Source organism: Balaenoptera physalus (assembly GCF_965194825.1).
Source record: "Balaenoptera physalus genome assembly, chromosome: 2".
Lineage (NCBI taxonomy): Eukaryota > Metazoa > Chordata > Mammalia > Artiodactyla > Balaenopteridae > Balaenoptera > Balaenoptera physalus.
This window is the reverse complement of record NC_138883.1, coordinates 71,691,505-71,711,663: the sequence shown is the minus strand read 5'-3', so window position 1 is coordinate 71,711,663 and position 20,159 is coordinate 71,691,505. Positions and strand designations below refer to the sequence as shown.

General features: G+C 30.8%; 1 protein-coding gene across 6 annotated transcripts in view; it reads right to left on the bottom strand.

Moving 5' to 3' along the window:
- Positions 1–20,159, bottom strand: part of NOVA1 (NOVA alternative splicing regulator 1) — a 141,218-nt gene that overhangs the window by 15,882 nt on the left and 105,177 nt on the right. For 4 of the 6 annotated variants that reach the window (XM_082449918.1, XM_082449921.1, XM_082449920.1 and 1 more), the window contains 2 exons: positions 19,372–19,538; positions 9,149–9,220 (listed from right to left, as the gene is read on the bottom strand). In XM_082449918.1, coding sequence (XP_082306044.1) covers positions 9,149–9,220; positions 19,372–19,538 — 239 coding nt within the window. Of the gene's footprint in view, positions 1–8,352; positions 8,713–9,148; positions 9,221–19,371; positions 19,539–20,159 lie in introns of those variants that run through there. The other 2 variants (XM_082449923.1, XM_082449919.1) reach the window with 2 other exon arrangements.

Below are 20,159 nucleotides of genomic sequence, written 5' to 3'. Positions count from 1 at the left end.
AAATACTAATGGTGTGCTGCTTTCAGCAGTAATTCTTAACTTGCCCTCAGGAAGATCCTCTGATGCCCATCACTGGGTGTGAAGGACAAACCATCTACAGCATAGCACACTAACAAAATTAGAAGTTTGCTGTGGAATGGGTATGGTTAGGAAGTGCTCATTTAGCTCTCCGCCATAAATTTTGGCAAGAATATTGCTAAATAATCTTTAAAAACAGTAATGTAATCTGCATATATAAAGATTTCCAAGGTTAGAGAACCTCTAACTGTATTTGGTAACAGTCAAAAGACTACTACTGCTATCTGAAAAGACAATCATCCTTTGTATAATATTTCTTCATAGATTTAAATTGTATTAATTAGTAACCTTTACTGTTTTCAGTGATAATACTAACACTTTCCCTTCAACTTGTGCACAAATCAAATCAAATCAAATATTTGTTCTTTAATTTAATGTTAATCAAATAATATTCAAAGTGTGTTATTTCATTAAAAAGTCAAAGTAAAGTTGTGAAGAGATAGTGTTATGTAATACACAATTATATAATTATCGTATTTTTAATAAACTACTGTGCATTTTTCATATGGTAAATGGTGATTCACAAATAACAAGAGGCTTCAGGAAACATTTTTCCAACTCTTCAAATATAGATGCCTAATCTCATCCTAAATCTATTAAATAAGAATCTACATAGGTAATTTTGATGAGGCTAGAATTGAGAACCTTTGATATATTAATTAACAAAGAATAAAGAAAACTACTACAAATATTGCATAATCATTTAATTTGGCATAACTTTAACTTCTGAAACAACTGCCAGTTCCTTTGCCACTTAGTAAGTGTCTCCTCTAATCCTAAAGCCTCTCTTGTGATCCTTCTTGAAACTCCTCAAAAAGCATCCCACAACTAGGAAATGAAGGAGTCAAGTAGTCCAAACAGATACCTAATATCAAAGACAGTCCAATCTTTCTCAGTCTTTTGGAAAGTTGCCACTTTATATTCCTTAAAACATTACATAATATCGCAACTGGAGCCATTATTTTTTTCCATCTTGTTTTACATTTCCTTAGTTAACACTTTAAAAACAAAGTAGAAACATAAAAAGTTAATAATGTTCATATTCCTTGTCATCACCCTGATGATTCATGAACACAAGATATTTTTGACTTAAAAATAAGGCCATATGTTTCTTAGCAACTTAATTTTCTTTAGTTAATATATTACAAACACTATTCTAGGCCAATTTACATGGCTCTAACTCACTATTTTTAATAGCTTCACCACATAATATTCTACAATACCATATTTATTCAGCCACTCTCCTGTTAAAGCAGGTGGTTTTCCAACTTTTTCCACTGTAAATAATACTGCAATATACATCTTTGTCTATATTTCTATGTATTGGTACATTAAATTTTACTGGGTAGATTCTCAAAAGCTGTAATATTATAGCATTTCTTATATCAACACTGTATGAGAATGATTATTTCCTATATTCTTGACAGCACTTTTAATTTATAAACACATGCACACACACACAGGCCCACACACGGAGATTAAATTTTTGTGTTCTTGATATATGTGTATTATATACACACACATAAAATTTTGTCTATCTGGTAAAAAAAATATATAATCTTGTGATGTTGATTCAAATTTTCCTGATACCTGGTAAGGTTAAACATGCTTTCATATGTTTATTGGGCATTTCCATTTCCTCTTCTGAAAACTGCCTTTTCATAATCTTGACCTATTTTTTTCTCCTGGGTTTTTATTTTTTAATATCAATCTAGGGTTTCTCTGTATAGTAATTAATTCACTGTCAAATGTGTTCAACATATTTTTCCAAGCATACTGTCACCTTTTGCTTATTAATGGTGTATTCTACTATACCAAAATATAAAATATTTATATATTTGAATGTTTTAACCTATTCCTTTATGTTTTAGATTTCCTTCTTGCTTAAGAAAGTCACCCTCAACTTGATTTCACACACCATAATTTCATCAAATAGTCTTACAGTTTCAATCTTGAATGCATTGAGATTTATTTTTACATATTGTACAAGGTAGAGGTCAAATTTATTATCTTTCAGGTGGATAGTCAAGTATGCCAGCACCGTTTATTAAATAAAACATCCTTTTCTAAAATAAATAAAATGACACAACTATTACTCTGGACCAGGCAGTGTTCTAAATGTTTCTCATGTACTGATTCATTTAAGAATCATGACAACCCTATGAAGTAGGCACTGTTATTATTCATTTTACAAACAGAAAACACATGGTGAAGTTAAGGATGTTTCCTCAAATCCGAAAATTAGGAAGTGGCAAAGAAGCTAGGAACTATGGCCTAAGAGTACAGTTCTCTTAATCCCTAAATTACACTACCTTTCTTAATGAATGACAGAATACAGTTAAGTTCCCGTATGTACTTGGATCTATTGATATTTCTGAAATCTCTTTTATGTTTCATTGACCAATTATATTTGTTTGTGTAAATACCACATGGCTTTTATTATTATTGCAAAATTTCACTTGAGGAAGGGATTTTCAAAAATAAAAAATGAGTTTTAAAACATGTAGACCATAAGCCTATTCTTTCAACTAACACTGGTCACTCAACAAATATTGAGAACCTATAATGCTCCTGGTTAGTGCTTCTTAATACATCAGAGAATAAAACAAAGACCACTGTTCTCATGTAACTTATTTTCTAGGAAAGTGAGACTGAAAATACACAATAAATATGATAATAAGCAAAGTATGTAGTATTCCATGAGGCAATGGAAAACAATACAGCAAGATAAAGGGAATCAGAAGTACTTGGGAGAATGGGGAGGCCAGGTTGCAATATCAAATAGGGTGGCCAGGTATATCCTTCTCCATAGGGTATTGAGAGGTGAATTTTGAACAAAGACTTGACGACTATGAAGGTGTTAGCCAAGTAGATCTCTGAGATAAGAGAATTTTGTGTAGAGAGAGGCAAGCACATGCCTAATGACTGCAAGGAAACGGAAGCAGGTGAATTTGCCTGGGGCAGAGTGAGGAAGGAGGCAAGTGGTAGGAAATGAAGTGAACATGGTAATGTGGCAAGGTCCAGATCTTGTAAGTTAATGGATGTCATTTTGGGGATATTGGCTTTTGCTGAGTGCAATGGAAAACTATCAGAGGTGTAATTTTTAAAAACTGACATATTTTAGAAGCCATAGTCTGCTCAGTGGAGAACAGACTTTGGGGAGCAAAGGTAGAAAGTCAGAGAAACCTATACAGAGGCCTTTGTAATAATTCAGGCTTGGACTAGGGTAGCAGTAGATGTAATGAGAAGTGGTCAACATTCTATATATTTTTTAATGGTAGAGTCAACATTATTTCTTATAGGAACTGGATTTGGGGTATTAAAGAAAAGAGATGAGGATGAATCCAAGATTTCTGATCTGAGAAAGTGGATGTATGGAATTGCTTCAACTGAGACGGTAAAGGCTATAGGTGGAGCAGGTCTGGAGTAGTTTTAGGACTTCTGAATTAAAGATGTCCCTTAGATATGGACGTGGAAATGCGGAGTGGGAAACTGGATACAGTCTGTAGTTTCACTCTGAGATCCAGATGAGAGATAAATGTGAACCCAAGTTATGTGGGATCTTATACAATTTTAGAGGACATCTTTGTCTTCTACATTCAAAATTATAAAGATAAAACTAGGTAGAGGGCCTTGTAATAAGCATGTGCAGGTTAGGAATCTTAAGGCTTAAGCTTCATTAGTTCATAGTAAACCTGCCTCTCATTGGAAACATAAATTTTGCATATGTCAGAATATAAAAGCCAAGGTATTATATGAGGAGAAGGAAAACTATATACCCAGAAAGAGTTTCAAGTATTAAGACCCGGATCACTCCAACATTAAGAGGGATGATGGGAAGAACTAGCAAAGGATTTTGAGATGAAGCACAAGGTATGATACAGGAGGAAAATCAAGGTTGTGCAATAATATCCTAGAAGCCAAGTAATGAAAGTATACCAAGAAAGTGAAAGTGACAAATTATAACAAATACTGTTGATAGGCCAAATTAACATGTAGATGGAGAACAGACAACTGGAATTAGCTATGTGATCATCACTGATATCCTATGCAAACACAGTTTTGGTAGAATGGAGGCAAAAACCTGATAGGAGTGAATTTAAGAAAAGATGGGAAGACAGAAACTGGAAAACAAAGAGTAAATAACTTTTGTGAGTTTTGCTACAAAGGAGTATAAGAAATAGGGCATTAGCTGCTGAGGGAAGTGAGATTAAAAGAAGTTTTGTTTTGTCTTTTAAGATGGGAGAAAAAAAACAGAGGTATGTATGCTGATGGGAATGATCCTATAGAGATCAAAAACTTGAAAGATAAAGGAGAGAGAAGGTAGAATTGTTGAAGAGATGACCTTGAGTAAAGAAAAAATAATAAGGTTTAATGTGCAACTGAAATTACCGGTTTTAGACAGGAGCAGGGAAAGTTTATGGTAATAGATGAGAGGTAGAATATGTGGGTATAAATGAAGCTGTGATTTTGTACAATTTTTCTTTTTATTGCTTCCATTTTTCTCAGTGAAGTAGGAAGTAAGATCATCAGCCGGGAGTGAGGATGGAGCAAGAGATATTGGCGTGCTGTTGCAGGGAAAATTCTTCGATGGCCCCATGATCTCTGCTCCCTTGGTGTTATGCCTTGTATAGTTCCCTCCATTTAAGTGTGAGTAGAAATTGTGACCTGATTTCTAATCAACAGAATATGGCAAAGGGATGGAATGTCACTGCTCTGATTAAGTTACACTGTATGGCAAAAGAAGTCACGCCTGTGTTTAGGTTCAGTAAGACTTCATCTTGCTAACACACGATGGAGAGAGAGAGATTTTCCTGTTGGCTTTGCAAGAAACAAACAGCCAAACTGTGAAATGCCTGTAGAGAGGGTCACACAGCAGGGAACCTGGGCAGCCTCTAGATTCTGAGAGCTTCCTCTTGCCAACAGCCAATGAGGAGTTGGGGTCCTCAGTCACACAGCTGCAAAAAACTGGATGCTGCCATCAACCTACATGAACTTAAAATCGGATTAGTTTCCAGTGAAGCCTCTAGATGAGAATACACCCCAGCCAATACTTTGATTGCTGACTTGTGACTCTGAGCAGAGGACTCAGCTAACAGTGCCTTTGACTCTTGACTCATAAAAACTATGAGATAATAAAGGTGCGCTGTTTAAGCCAGTAAGTTTGTGGTAATCTTTTATACGGCAACAGAAAACTAATTAAAGGAAAGGAGAAAGGAGACAAGAATTTATGAAACAGTCCTCTAAAGAGTAAAAAAGTGACTGGGCTTATGATTACCTGACAGAATTAAGGGTCCATTTGAGATCTGTGTTCATGAAATCAAAGCGGGACCAGTGAGCTCTATTTGTGTTTTTCTGTAACTATAGCAAAAGTGCTATATATGAGTATGAGTTACCTATTTTCATTTGTTTTGTATATTTTGATATATAATTTCAAATTTATTAGTACATAAATAAATATCTATAAAGCACATATTTCTGAAACTATTCTTTTTATTCTTTTCACTTTTCCTGAAATTTGAGAAGAATCCCAGGAGAGTTAACAATCAGGAATCTAAAATTAAGAATTTAATTCTTGGCACCATTGACTGATTAACAAAACCATTTTGTTGAATCTTGAAGTGACTGAAAAATGTAGCATCGATAACTTAGAACTGATCAAATCCAACTAATTCTGTTTTTTATCTTAAGTTTATAAACACATTAAGACTCTAATTCTATTTGTATCTTTATATTTGCTTCTTAGTTAAAGTTCCACATGTGAAAAGTGTCAAACCTGCACTTTGCAATATGCAATGCATGCAAAAGAAAGTGTAAGTTGTAAAACTATTAGCCCTAACTTTTCTTTCTTAATAGGAAAATAACAGCAATTTGATTTATAAGTTAGACAACAAGTAACTCAGTACTCTCACTAGGGAAGAAAATAACTATAGAGCATCTTAAGCTGGCCTAAAAAGCATACAGACACTTTGTATAGAAATATTTTAGAGTTGAAAAAGCAGCAATATTAGTATCACAGAATCTTTTTTTAAAGATAAAACTCAAACAGTTTAAGCTGTTTTATGCTATATTATTTACCATCTTAAAGAATAATCTTTCTTTTTCATTATCACTTGAAAGAAATATCAGAAAAAATTAAATAAACATAACCTAACATTTATATGGTGAGTAGTACACTCTAGAATAGCATTGTTCTAAGAATAGTTAATGAATTTATTATCTGAATTTCACAGAAGGGGAAACTGAGGCCCAATGTACTCAGCAAGTGGCAGAATAAGGATTTGATTATAGGAAATTAGGCTCCAGTCTTGACTTGTAACCACCATTCTATAAAGCTTCTCATATGACAGTCCTTCAGTTTTCCAGGGGAAATTAGTATAGACCCATAACACTGTAGTTATAGTCTGTCAGTCTGATCTGTGAGAACAGTCTGACCTGTGGAAACATGAGGGTAGGAAAGTAAAATCCAGTATGTACTGAAACATTATAGTCATTTTTAAAAAGAACAGAAAAGATTTTTAAACGTTGAAACTGCAGATAAAACTTACTCTTTAATATATTTTCTGTGCTTTTTATTTTTGGGTTTTCTAAATGTTAATAGTCCCTTAGTTCCTTTTATTACATTAGTTTGTAACAAACTATTTATTCTAAAGAAAACTCAATCATAACTCATTTAGCTATTATAGATGAAATAACACAAGTAGTTGTCTAGATTGCTTTATATTGGTTTATGAAAATTCACATGGAAAAAGTTTGCAGTTACTTTTAACAGCAGAGGATACCAGATTAGCTATAACACATAAACAATAATTTTAACACAAAACTGGAGACATACCTGCTAAATTGCTGGGTAAGAATACAGTAAACTTACACCAGAAATGAAAGTTATATTCTTATAGGTTTAAGAGTCTATTTTAAGTATGGAGAGTTTAAGATGATCACATTAAAACCCATTTTTCTATCTTGGTTACTCTTACAGATCTAAGTCAATTTAGTGAAGCTGAATTAATTAGGACTATCCACAGAAACAACTGTGAGCTATCTAAAGACTGAATAAACAGCAGAAACCAAATTATCTTCTGTCCTACAACATTAATAGAATCTATTGGGAAATACCCACAGGGAATGAAATAATTACAAACTACTAATAACATAAAGATGAAAGATAACTACAATTCCTTCAATGAATTTAAGGATTTTGTTTTGTTCTTTTATATCTTGCCTCATGTTATGCAGGAGATATTATAATTCTTTGTAGAAGAACAGAAGAAATCAAAGTATAAATAAAACACATTTAACAAACATAACTAGAACAGTGAACAGAGTATAAAACCACAAATGACTTATTATTTCCAATTAGAAAAATATAATTAGAAAAATATCCCAAGGTGGATATAGTAACATATCTAGAGGGTAAAAATATTATATTGTTAATAAACTTCAACAAGTAACCTTTTTAAGAAATCATTTTATAAAAATTCATGTTCACATAAAATAAATACAAATCTAACTTCAAAGACAAAATTATTGAGATGGTTTTTCTCTCTAGATCCAGAATTTTTTACTTTTTATGTTGAGAAAAATCATTTTTTATTACTGTTGTACTCATTTGTCTTGTTTTTATTTGGAAGAGAATGAAGTACAAGAGAAACATTAAAAACATAAAGTCAGTTGTTTTCACAATAGTTTTCTATATCGTATAATTAAAGCTTATATAGGAGATAAGGTATGAGTGAAAATGTATATACACTTTTCAACTTCGTGCATCAATAATACAAGCTTGGTTCTCACTTTATGTAGTACCATTACCTTCAAAGAGAAGTGCTGGGTTTCATCACTAGAGATGTGTACTTTTTTAACCAATTTATTGGGGCTAAATGTGAGCATTATAAAGTATTTTTGTTTGAAGGGAATACTACTGCATAAAATAAAAATCAAGCTCCTACTATAGAATAACATTCTAAATGTTAGTTTTGCTTTCAGTTATTTAAAATTTTTTCCTGAGGTTGCAAAGCTATTAGAATCGATAAATGAGCAAAATAATTCTGATAGCCTTATATTAGATCATATTCAAAAGCCACATTTAATATATTTAGCAAATATAGTTCAAAGTTAATAATTTATTAGTCAACTGTATGAAAAATATATTAAAAACATAAGCTCTTGTTTAATATTTAAATAATCCCATAAGGCCTTGTATTAGTAAAAAAGTGGAAATTTTAAGGAAAATAACATTTCTCACCTAAATGAAGCTCAACTCAGACAAAATGAAAATGTGTTTAATCATTTTAATAAATATATTTTTCAACATTTGTCATGTTAAAGTACAGTAAAGCTCTGAATTACATAGAATATTTTAGTGATTTCCTTAAACGTGCCAAAAATAACTATATTTTTGAAGAATGTCCTGCAAATATTCAGTACCAAAACAATCAAGTCAAACTAAGATATATTTCTAATTGCAAAGTTTGCCACTCCAGCAAAGAAAATGCTATTATTAAATTCTAAGAAAGTACCATTTCCTGAGTTGTTAAACAGCATTAAAATTATCGCAAATACCAATTTCCAGTTACTTTTAGATTGCTAGGAATGCTTTTCATCAAAAGTTTAAAATTGTTACACAGTAAGGCATATCTGAAATAAAAAAACAAAGAAAAATGCATTCACATTTAAAGATATACCTTTGCTCAATAAGTCATATTTATACATTTATTTTTTACATATATGATATTCTTAACTTATATACCAAGAATCCTGGGGAGAAATAATAAGGGAGATTATAAACACCAACTCAATAAATAACCCTCAAAGCTCATAAAGTCATAATTTTAGGGGGAAAATCCAAAATTCTAGTAGTCTACCATCTGAATATATTTTTGTTATCTAAAGCTAAAAATGCATATAAACTTTCAGGAATAATTGATATTTCTTTCTCAGGTTATTTGGAATCTGTTCATGGTGCACATATGTGAATGAACGAATACATCCTTAACCCACCAGTATCTTTTTCTCCAGTGTGCAGGCAATCACCCGTGAAAAGTATGGTGTAGATGACAGGATGATACTGTACCTGATTAGCTCTGGAGGTGGTCATGGGATCAGATGGAGAGGACTTGGTGGTAGTTGGGGAAGATGGCAATGTCTGGGAATAAAGCAGTTCAGGAGCAAATCAACCTTTATAAGCCTTAAACTGATTATTTAAATAAAACAAAATAAAATAAAATGTAATATAACGAGAACAAAATCCTATGAACAAATTTTTCTCCTATTCATTCAAATTTAATGGAATCTAAGATCAATTAAGTAACTAATGCATGTAAATATGCATGCATAAGTATGTAAAAATAAATTCATGACTTGAAATCATGATGGTGACTGATAAAAATTCACATGAGTATTAAAGGTATCCTGACCATATTCATGAATAGTAGTCTCTTTTCTTTCCCTCTTGTTTTCTTGGGGGAAAAGAGATCTCAAACAAAAATTCAAGAAATTTAATGAGTAAAACTGAAAGCCATTTTCCTATCAATGAATACAGTCGGGGATTGAAAGAAGTGGTGAAATGAAGTTTACTTTCGCATAAAAGTATCCACCTACTTAATATGTTGGACATCACCAACAAGTTGATTCCACATGAATTTAGGGTTCCGTACTTAAAAGCAATTAAATTTGCAGTTCTGAGTTCTTAATATCACATTATCTTCTAAAACATTAATTTTTAATAAATTTAGAGCCCGTCTGAAAATGTAAACATTAACCTCATATTAATAAACAAGTAACTAATAGCATTTTAACAAATTGCCATAATATTTTTTTATCATTTGTGCTAAACACTAAAAATTTATATAGATAAGGGGTATAATATATTATAGCGTCATCAGCTTCTGTTGAAAATAGGTACAAAAATATTAGGAATCAAATTATTGTTCATTTCATTTCTAAACACATATACAAACTATATATAAAATATGCCACATGAGACCATAATATACTTAAGACATTTTAAAAACTTCTCATGTCTAATAGAGTAACCTTAATGTGTGTGTAAGATGTTAAGATTTTATCTTTTTAAAAAGGTATATTTTCACTCAGCAAATAGCATCGCTTAAGTAGCACCCTCAATAGATAATATTTAACACATGAAATGGGGTAGTTTTATGGTACAGACAAAATTCTATGGACATTATGTTTTATATTAATATGTATCCATCAAAATTACTCAGATATGAGCAAAAGCATAACTTTAAAGGTTCAGCAGTGTCAGGAAAAGCAGATGAAATTACTTAATACAGTCATATTTATGCATTTAATATTTCAAAAGTCCTAATTAGGATAGAATAAAGCATTTAAGAGTAAAAGAAAGGATAAAAAATTCACAGGCTCCTGCTTAACTCACTGTTCTCAAGTAACAAAGTAAGACTGATTCTAATATCAGATCACGTTTTAAACAGTCCACTCCTCTAGGGATTCTTGATTCTTAAGTTAAAACCTAAGATACTTGGAGGAAAACTAGACTTAATGTTGAGTCATACCAAGATTTTTGTTAAATCATACTTTAAAAGGGGAGAGGAGCTACATTCAGAAGTAAAACCTCACAAAAGAAGAAAAAAACACTTCAAATCCTTTGTTTTCTGTTTTTGCTATTTGTAATAAATTCATTTTATAAAGTCATTTCTCCAGAGAGACTTTCATTTCCAGTCATTAATAATTACCCTAATATTTTATTTTCCATGCAATACTATGCAGAGACATACACTACTGACTTCATGCTACTCTTGTACTATGAACTGAAGAGTAAAGGTTTTATTTTCCCACCTCTGGTTACAGTTGTTACTGTACAGATTTCCTGGGAGTAGTTAACATATATTTAAGAATATGTTCTTTACTAATCTCAGAGTAATTATGAGATTGCTGACTAAACAGATGTGAAATAAATCTAGAGGCCATCTATCCCAATACAGGTTAGAAGCCAAGTTCATTAACGTACAGAAGCATGAGGTATGTGTGTTGGGCTCCTCTATTTGCATCAGGATAAAATCAACTTGAAGTACCACAGGTGTTCATTATGACATCCATCTTGCCCTAGATATGAATTCTCTTGAAATATTGCAAAGAAATATGTGGAAAAAGTAGTAATATCAAGTGACTCAGAATTTGTGGTCACTAGGATTAATATTATCTTCTGTCAATTTATTCGGTATCTTTCTTTTTACTTGGCATATATGTGAAGTATTGGGCATGTATTAATAATTGATACAATTCATATTCATCAACATTGTCCTTAATAATTCTGATGCTGTTTCTTTCTCACAGAAATAAAAACAACAATTTTAAACTTCTGGAACAATATTAATATGTTTAAAATCATTAAGGGTTTAGTTATTAAATATCATATTCTGATAAGAAGTTAAGAGTTTAATGTTTTAAATAAAACAGGTGAAAATTAAATAAGTTTGGGCTTTAAGGGATAAGATTGTCAGAGTCTTTTGACACAGTCAATTGCATCTAAATATATTTTCTTGTTTATATTCCTAAAATAATAAACATGTAGTGAAGTAAACATGTGATGAGTTCTCTATTGATAGTTATCTATTAGTCATATAGATACCCTTAAACACAAAAAGTCTCCTTCCTTTACAAATTTAACCTATAGCAATATAGAGAATCCAGCAAGTTTGCATTTCAGTTGATTTTTTAAATGCTAGTGGTAAAAACTGTTCTCATAAACAGATATGTGTAAATATATTAAAGTAGTGCCTTTAGTTTAAAAGGTTCTATTAATTAGATTAAAAAACAGCTTTGATAATTGTTCTCAACCACACAAATAGAACAGAAAAATTCATAAGAAATACTTCAATGTACAATATGTTTGTTTCCCTAATATTTTATAAACACGTTTATTCCTATTTACTATGCAGACTAAACGTTTAAGCAGTTTCAAGTTAAAAAAAATCATTTAGTAAAACTTCTGATATATATCTGGAAGATGTAACTAACTGAATATCCATATAGCAATAATATATTAAAATACGTTATAAATAACATTTATAAAGGATATATACTGCTAAAAACTTTTTTTATATTTATCAATTAGTGATTATGAAGGGCACAGGCATTTTTTAGCACAATTTTATCTTTCAAATGGAAAAGTATAATATTTTTATTTATAGGACACAAATGTCTATTTAAGAATTCTGCTTTAAACGCTGAAGGCTGAATTACTTATTGCAGAAAAATTTGAAGTAGTTTATAATTTTAAAATAGTGGATCCTTTGGACTATAAAACAGTTTTTTAAAATTCAAGATTTAATAATAGTCATTTAATTAAATGTAGATTTCACTAGGCTCTTGGGAATAAGAACTAAAAAGTGATTATAAATTATGAAATGCATTCTTGTTAACAAGTGACAGTTTTACTGGACCAGAGAATATTACTATAAATAAACTCCATAATAAATAAGCTTACCTCAAGCAAATCTACAATAATAGACTGTCAAGGTCTATTATATGTATAGTGAAAACAGCAACGAACAGCAAACTTCAGTTTTAATATGGAAGGTACTACTAGCTAACTGAGTAACATTACTTGAGCAATCATCTTCCCAATCCTTTGTTTTCAGTTCTGTTAAATAAATCTGCATACTAATCTATAAAAAATAATAGATCAGCTATTTAAATATGTAATTGTTATCTGTGGTTTTTCATCCTGACAAGTATCCAGCATTCTCCCAATGTCTGAACTATCTGGAACCACTTAGCCCTAATATAAACTCATGTTGTCTAATTTCAAAAGGTCTTTTACAATTGATTCCTATTCCATAGCTTATATTCCTCCTAATTACTATTCTACACCTTTATCCTTCTCTTCAACCATTCAATCCCATGTATTTTATCTTCCTTTCAATTGATAGTTTTTATTACTTGAAAGAAATCATGATATTCCAGAATGAGCTTCCTTATCTACTACAATTGGCCTCATTTCAACCTGTTCAGTTTTCCAAACCACTTTTTTCCCTATCTTATCATTCTTTTCAATGTAGACAAAATTGTGGTCTCCTGCTCAAACTTCCTACTCTTCAGGGGCTAGGACCTTAACACCCTAAACTATTATCTTTCCACCACTCCTGAGTCACTTTGTTCCCTTAATGATCTCATCTGTATTTGGCATCTCCAATTTCTCTACCTTTTCAAGCTCCTTTTTATTCTTTAACATTAGCCATTCGCTCTTTAGTAGCAGGGGTTATGTGAGTCTCTCTAACTTGTATTTTTCTCCTTTTATATCCACAATTTCAAGTCAGCAGTTCCCACACTTCACACCTTTTTTTCTTTCTTTTTTACCTAACCAGCCTCTTTACCTTTAGGAAATATTATTAACAAATAACAACTTTTCTCTCAACATAGACTTGAAACTAACTTTTAGAATCTCCAATGATTTCCTATTAAAAAAAATAGTTATTCTCAAATTTTTCTTTGGGTATTTGATCCTTTTTAGCATCTTTCCTTATACTGTACTTTCCTCATTTCTCCCTTTTATCTTTATGGTTAATAAGGAGCACTTACTAGGAACCAGGTATAGATCCACTCAGTTAATACTCACAATATCATTACAGAACAGATTGCTATTACTTTTCCCATGTTATAGGTAAAGAAGTTGAGGTATACAGAAGTAAAACAGCTTGTCCAAATGTACACAACTGGTAAATTAAAGAGGCAGGATTTGAACCCTGGCAATCCTATTCTAGATCCTATACCTAATCACTATACTATAATGCTTCTGACTTACTTTAACAAAAAAAAAAAAGTAACTGCTTCTTTATCTCTTTTTTTCTCTCCTAGTGTAAGTGAAATTATCACCTATACTGCAATTAAGGATCTATATTTTCAGTTTTAAATTCTCACCTATGCTTCTATCAAAGACTACTTCAAGGAAAAAACATACTATGTACAACTTATTCAACTTGCCTGAAACAAACATACAAAAATATTACCTCACATAGATGCCTGACTAAAATTCACTAGTTGCTTCCTAGAATTCAACATTTTGCTAGGCTCAAAACCACATATAGTCATTTTTAAATTTTCCTCATCATTTTAGAACTGGAATCAAACCAGTCTCAAAGCCTCACAGATTTCACTTTGAAATATCTTTTAACTTCAGGCTTTGTCTCAACTTTCACCACCAGAGGAGACTGTGTTCATCATCTTATTCTTAAAATATTGCCTGGTCTCCTAACTTCACCCTGATACAAGACTTTCTATTTCAAATGGGGTCCTCTTCTTGGCGATGCTTATTCAAGACTGAAAAATTCCAGAAGAGAGAAATCTATTGGATTTTGTTTTATCAGCATTACTCAAACTTAGAGGCCATACAGCTCAGTGTTAAGATCAACTACCAGTTACATTTCCTTGGGTAAGTTACTCAAATTCCTCTAAGCATCAGTTTCTATAAGTATAACATGGACTCTATACCTGCCTCAGAAGAATTTTGGGAGGATGAATGAAAGGTGATAATAAATGTAAAGAGCATAGCACAATGGCTAGCACCGAAACAGAATAAGCACCATATACATCACTGTTACCAGTATTACTGATCCTTCATTCTTGACCATAAAAATGTTTTTCCTGGCAAAGATGAACATCCCCTGGATTTGCGAGTATTACATAAAAGAAGTTTCAAAAAATATTATTTTATAAACCTTCAAATCTAAAGATCTGCATAGTAGATTACTCAGTAATTCTCTTCCTCTCCTACCAATAGGTGTTCCTACAAGCACTCTAAGAATCTGTGTGGAGTATTAGCACAGAAGAGAACAAAGGGTAGAGGTGCCTCTTTTTTTTTTTTTTCCATAACCTTCCAGAGAAATTAAAAGGGCTCTTTTGGAAAATATTAGGAAGAATCTGTAATCTACAGGATACCCTTTGGTCAGACATCCAAGACTCTCCATTATCTGGTCCCACATGATTTACCTAACATTAATTTCCTCTAAACTACAACACAGATATTCCACTTCTGTCAAGATAATCTCTTTACTATTTAACAATTATGATATATTTCTCCTCAAATCCATATTGCTTCATCTGCCTAAAATAAGCTTTTTTCTTTTTTCTCCTCTAATCAGGCAATTCCTGTACAATCTTCAAGGTCCAGTTCAAGTCTTCACCTATTTTACAAGACCAAATGCCACTCTAGCCTACATTTCTTTCACACTCCTCCAAACTTTTATACTACATTGTTTATATTGTAGTTTTGGTATATAAATACAGTTTTATATTTTTATTAGTTATTTTAAGTATTTAGGATCTCTCATAAACTAGCTTGACAGAGCAAGGGCTACATTTTAATATATTTTACAATTCACTAAGAAGGCATTTAATAAATTTATGATTGAATGAATGAATAATGAACAAATTATTTGCTAATTTTGCCAATTTTTCATGATGAAAGTAGAATTCTTTGAGCTAAGTGAGATTTTTGGTATCTTAATTTAATTTTTACATAAAAAATAATTATTTAAATGCCTATAACCACTTCTTTCTTAATGTAGATTTTCTTAAAAATGCATTTGAGCCAAAGAGAAAAAAATGCTGAAAAACTGTAATAGACAAAGGAAGTTAACAAATGCCAACTATCTTACTGATTTGTCATTTCTACCATGTTTTGGGGTTCATTATATTGACTCATTAGGTATAAACAACCATACTTAGAGGGGGATTTGAGGGACTTACAGCAACAGGAAATGTTTCAATAATCCCGTGAGGAAAATAAAAAGTAAGAAGTACAAAATTCAAAACATAAAAGGTGGAAATGAAAATATGTACACCAAAAAATCTGGGCTAAGATGTGCCCCAGGAATGAGTTCAGAGCTTCTAGGCAAACAAAGTCTAAATTATTTGAAGATCACTGAAGGTCTCTGCTATTTTCATTTCCTGAAAATAAGAAATATAATGTTCTATGTTGCAATTAATATGTTTAATTTTGGCTTACTGGCTCTTGCTGCATATCTGTTTCTTAGTATACTGACTTGTGAAATGAGCACAATGGTGTTATGTACCTCATGATAATCTTCTGATATTAAGGCTATAGAACAGAGGCTACATACTTTGATTATTCAATAAATATTATTATTATTATCATTTTAAATATATAAAATATTGGAGTCCCTCTCTATTAGCAAATATATATTTGATTTAAATAAAACAAACAAAAAAACACATTTGAGAATAAAGAAGTGAATAGTTCACATCTAATATCTAAATTGGATGTAAGGCTGTCATGCTAGATATCATCATGCTTCCATATGAAAGACTTGTGAGACCAGTATGTACTACTTTCCTAAGAACATATTTGGTTGAGATTTCATTAAGTCAATAAGGTTTCATTTGGGGAGAATATTCTGGTTCATGTAATTTATTCAGAAACCAACTGTATCTAGATCACATAATTCAGAAAATAATATTTTATAAAAGTCATAATAATATATGGTGTAAAATTCTAACTTTTAAAGCAAGTTTTATTCGTTTAGAAGTAACTCTGACTTCCTATTTTAAGTCCAATTTACATATTAATTATACTTTTTGTAGTAAGCAAAATCTTAAATTATCAACCATAAAAAACAATAGATATGTAACAAAAATTAAGAAAATATAATTTCAGATCCAACATTAATTCATTTCTATGCAGAAATTACATTTTCCAGCTCCAGCAATTTTTAAAACTCGAATTTTATTCTTTGCACAATCTTAACTACAAGAAATATTTTAAAAATATTTTAAATAAGTTATTTTAAAAATTAACTTCAGAATTGAAGTCCAAAGGGAATGTAAATGTTATGTCATTAGTTAAGGGAGAGACTACCATTTTAAAAGAAATCTTATTATTATTCTATGTACTAAAATATAAAAAAATATATAAACATTATATGAAATATGTTTTTATCTATTCTAGTGTAAAATAATTTATTTTAGAAATAATTATTTTATACTGGATTACCAGCATAATTTCTTCAGAAATAAAAGCATGGTAATTTAAATTTATATACTTCACTTACTATTTAGACAATGATCCAACAAAAAGTATTACATTGTAAAACAGGATACCTAGAAAGTTAGAGAATCCGAAATTTAGAATATAAATAACTCTGTTGATCTACAGTATGATCAATCTCTCTTTCAGATTTTTCGAGTAAATTTTTCAAATTTTACATTTATAAGAAACTGTTTAAGTATTAAATATATTACCCTACTAGATGTAGTATACTTTTTAATAAATCTTTTAAAATGATACTCTATTTCACATTATTGATTACATGAAAATATTAAATAATCAATAATAATTTCAATGCCATGAATGTCTACAAAGCTTACAAATGAATGCAAATACACAAAAGTAAATCAATCACCATTATTTTTTACCACTTATCTTGAATTTAAATAATATTATCTGAACAAGGCAAATAAAAATAGAAATGAACCCAAAATTTTAAAATTCTGGCTTTCATAAATCTTTACTGACACTGGATATACGACAACCTATAAATCTCATATTGCCATAAAGAAAATTAAAGTTTCAACAATGACTCATAGACTATTATTTGATGGTACTAGCTATTTAGTATTATAAAAATAATAAAAATTCATTCATATCATTGTCCTGAATATACTGCCAGTGATATAGTACTCAAAGTATATTTTATGTTTTACTTTTTTAAAAAAATCAAGATATCACTGCCTTCCCTAAATGTTTGAACTTACAGAAATTACAAAATAAAGGGGAGAAGTAATAGGCTGGATTAAAGCAGAAAATCAATAGACCCTACACTTTAGTGCCAATTCTGTAAATTCTTAGACCCAGGTGATTTTAACCTAGAGGTCTTTAAACTCATACTTTTAGAATTTGGATAAAATCATGGTACCACTTTCAAGGCATCAGTTTTTAAATTATCCTTTGTATTCACCTAGCACAGACAAAATAAACATTTCAAAATTATAAATGGCTGTGAAGAATAAAAATATCTACTGATGTTTAGAAGTTTAAAATATTTACATTCTGCCATGTATAAACTAAAAGATACTTCCTTGAAAAGTTATAAAGGGTTACAAATTAAACTATTTTGACACTGACAAAGAGTATAAAATGAACGACTTTATATGGAATAACAACTACCTACTCATGATTTAAACATGGAAGGACTTTTTAAAATGGTAATTAAAAGAAAATTGAGTCTTGGCCCATAATTTGAAAATATATTACCTAATTATTAATTTCTATGTTTGTATTTAATTAGACAGCCTTATATTTATCAATATATTGGTAAAATTATAATAGATTCATAACACTGCTTAGTATAAAATAGTTTTTTCAATTCAGAAACATGAAATTAATAAGATTTTGAGCTACATTTCAAATTTATTACAATGAACATAAATATTCTGTGAACTAATGAATAATACATTTGTTTTGAAGGCACAGTCTATCAATATGATCACAAATTAAGCAGCTAATTATAAAAGGGCAAATGCAGAAACAATCATTATAAACATAAAGTATCAAATAATTTTGAGGATTTAAAAGAGGTTGAGGGGAAAAATTCACCTTATTTAACATTAAAGAATGTCATTTTTTTCCTACATCATGTCAGCCATTATTCAATCTTAAGAACTCACATTGTCTTTTATCAAGTAAAATTTTTGTTACAGAAAATCCCACACATTAAAAATAAACATTGGCCCTTTATGACATATATATGAATACTACACAAGTTATACAGAACATAATAGCTGATTTGTAACAAAGAACTGTTTGCTAGGTACAAAAGTTTACTTATACATATTTGTTGATAAAAAATGTTGAACATGACAATTAAATTAACAAAACAGGAGTTTATATGCATAATAACTACACTAAAGGCTAAAAATATTTTAAGAATATGGTATTAGGAATTTTGAGAATATAGTTTCAATGTTTATACTTTATTTAAAAAGTGATATTATTTTAAATAGATTAAATTTCTATAAGCTAATCAAATTTGTGTCTATAATTTTTTAAAGGGCACCATAAAAGAAATGAGTCACATAATTGCTCCTCAGTGTAACACTAATAAATGAGTAATTCAATTACCTGATTAATCTAAAGAAGAGACTCTGACAGTCTTTAAATAAATAAAAGACAACTCTGTTATGTTTTAAGTATTACTTAGAAAAAAACTTTATATGCTAAAACTTTAAGGCTTCTTTTATAAGGAATTCATACTACACTGTGGATGTTAGTCTTTGATTTCCCAACTAAACACTCACTTGTTTGATGCGATCTGGGTTAACGGTGGTCTGGGGTTGTAGAATGCTGACTGGTTCTGTCTTGGCCACATTTTGGGGCATTTCTCGAATTTTTTCTGCAATGAATCCATGAACTGCATTCAGTGCTTCAACTGTTCCCTGGATCAAGCACACTCGTTCAGTAGTACCTGTGGATAAAAGATTAATTTTCAGAAAACTTCCCTTCTTACTTTGTATGTTCTTCAAAAATGCTGTATGGAGGTTCCTTAAAAAACTAAAAATAGAATTACCATATGACCCAGCAACCCCACTACTGGGCATATACCCTGAGAAAACCATAATTCAAAAAGAGTCATGTACCACAATATTCAGTGCAGCACTATTTACAATAGCCAGGACATGGAAACAACCTAAATGTCCATCAACAGATGAATGGATAAAGAAGATGTGGCACATATATACACAATGGAATATTACTCGGCCATAAAAAGAAACAAAATTGAGTTATTTGTAGTGAGGTGGATGGACCTAGAGTCTGCCATACAGAGTGAAGTAAGTCTGAAAGAGGAAAACAAATACCGTATGCTAATGCATATATACGGAATCTAAAAAAATGGTACTGATTAACCTAATGGCAGGGCAGGACTAAAGATGGAGACATAGAGAATGGACTTGAAGACACGGGTGGTGGGGGAAGGGGAAGCTGGGATGAAGTGAGAGAGTGGCATGGACATATATACACTACCAAATGTAAAATAGATAGCTAGTGGGAAGCAGCTGCATAGCATAGAGCGGTCAGCTCGGTGCTT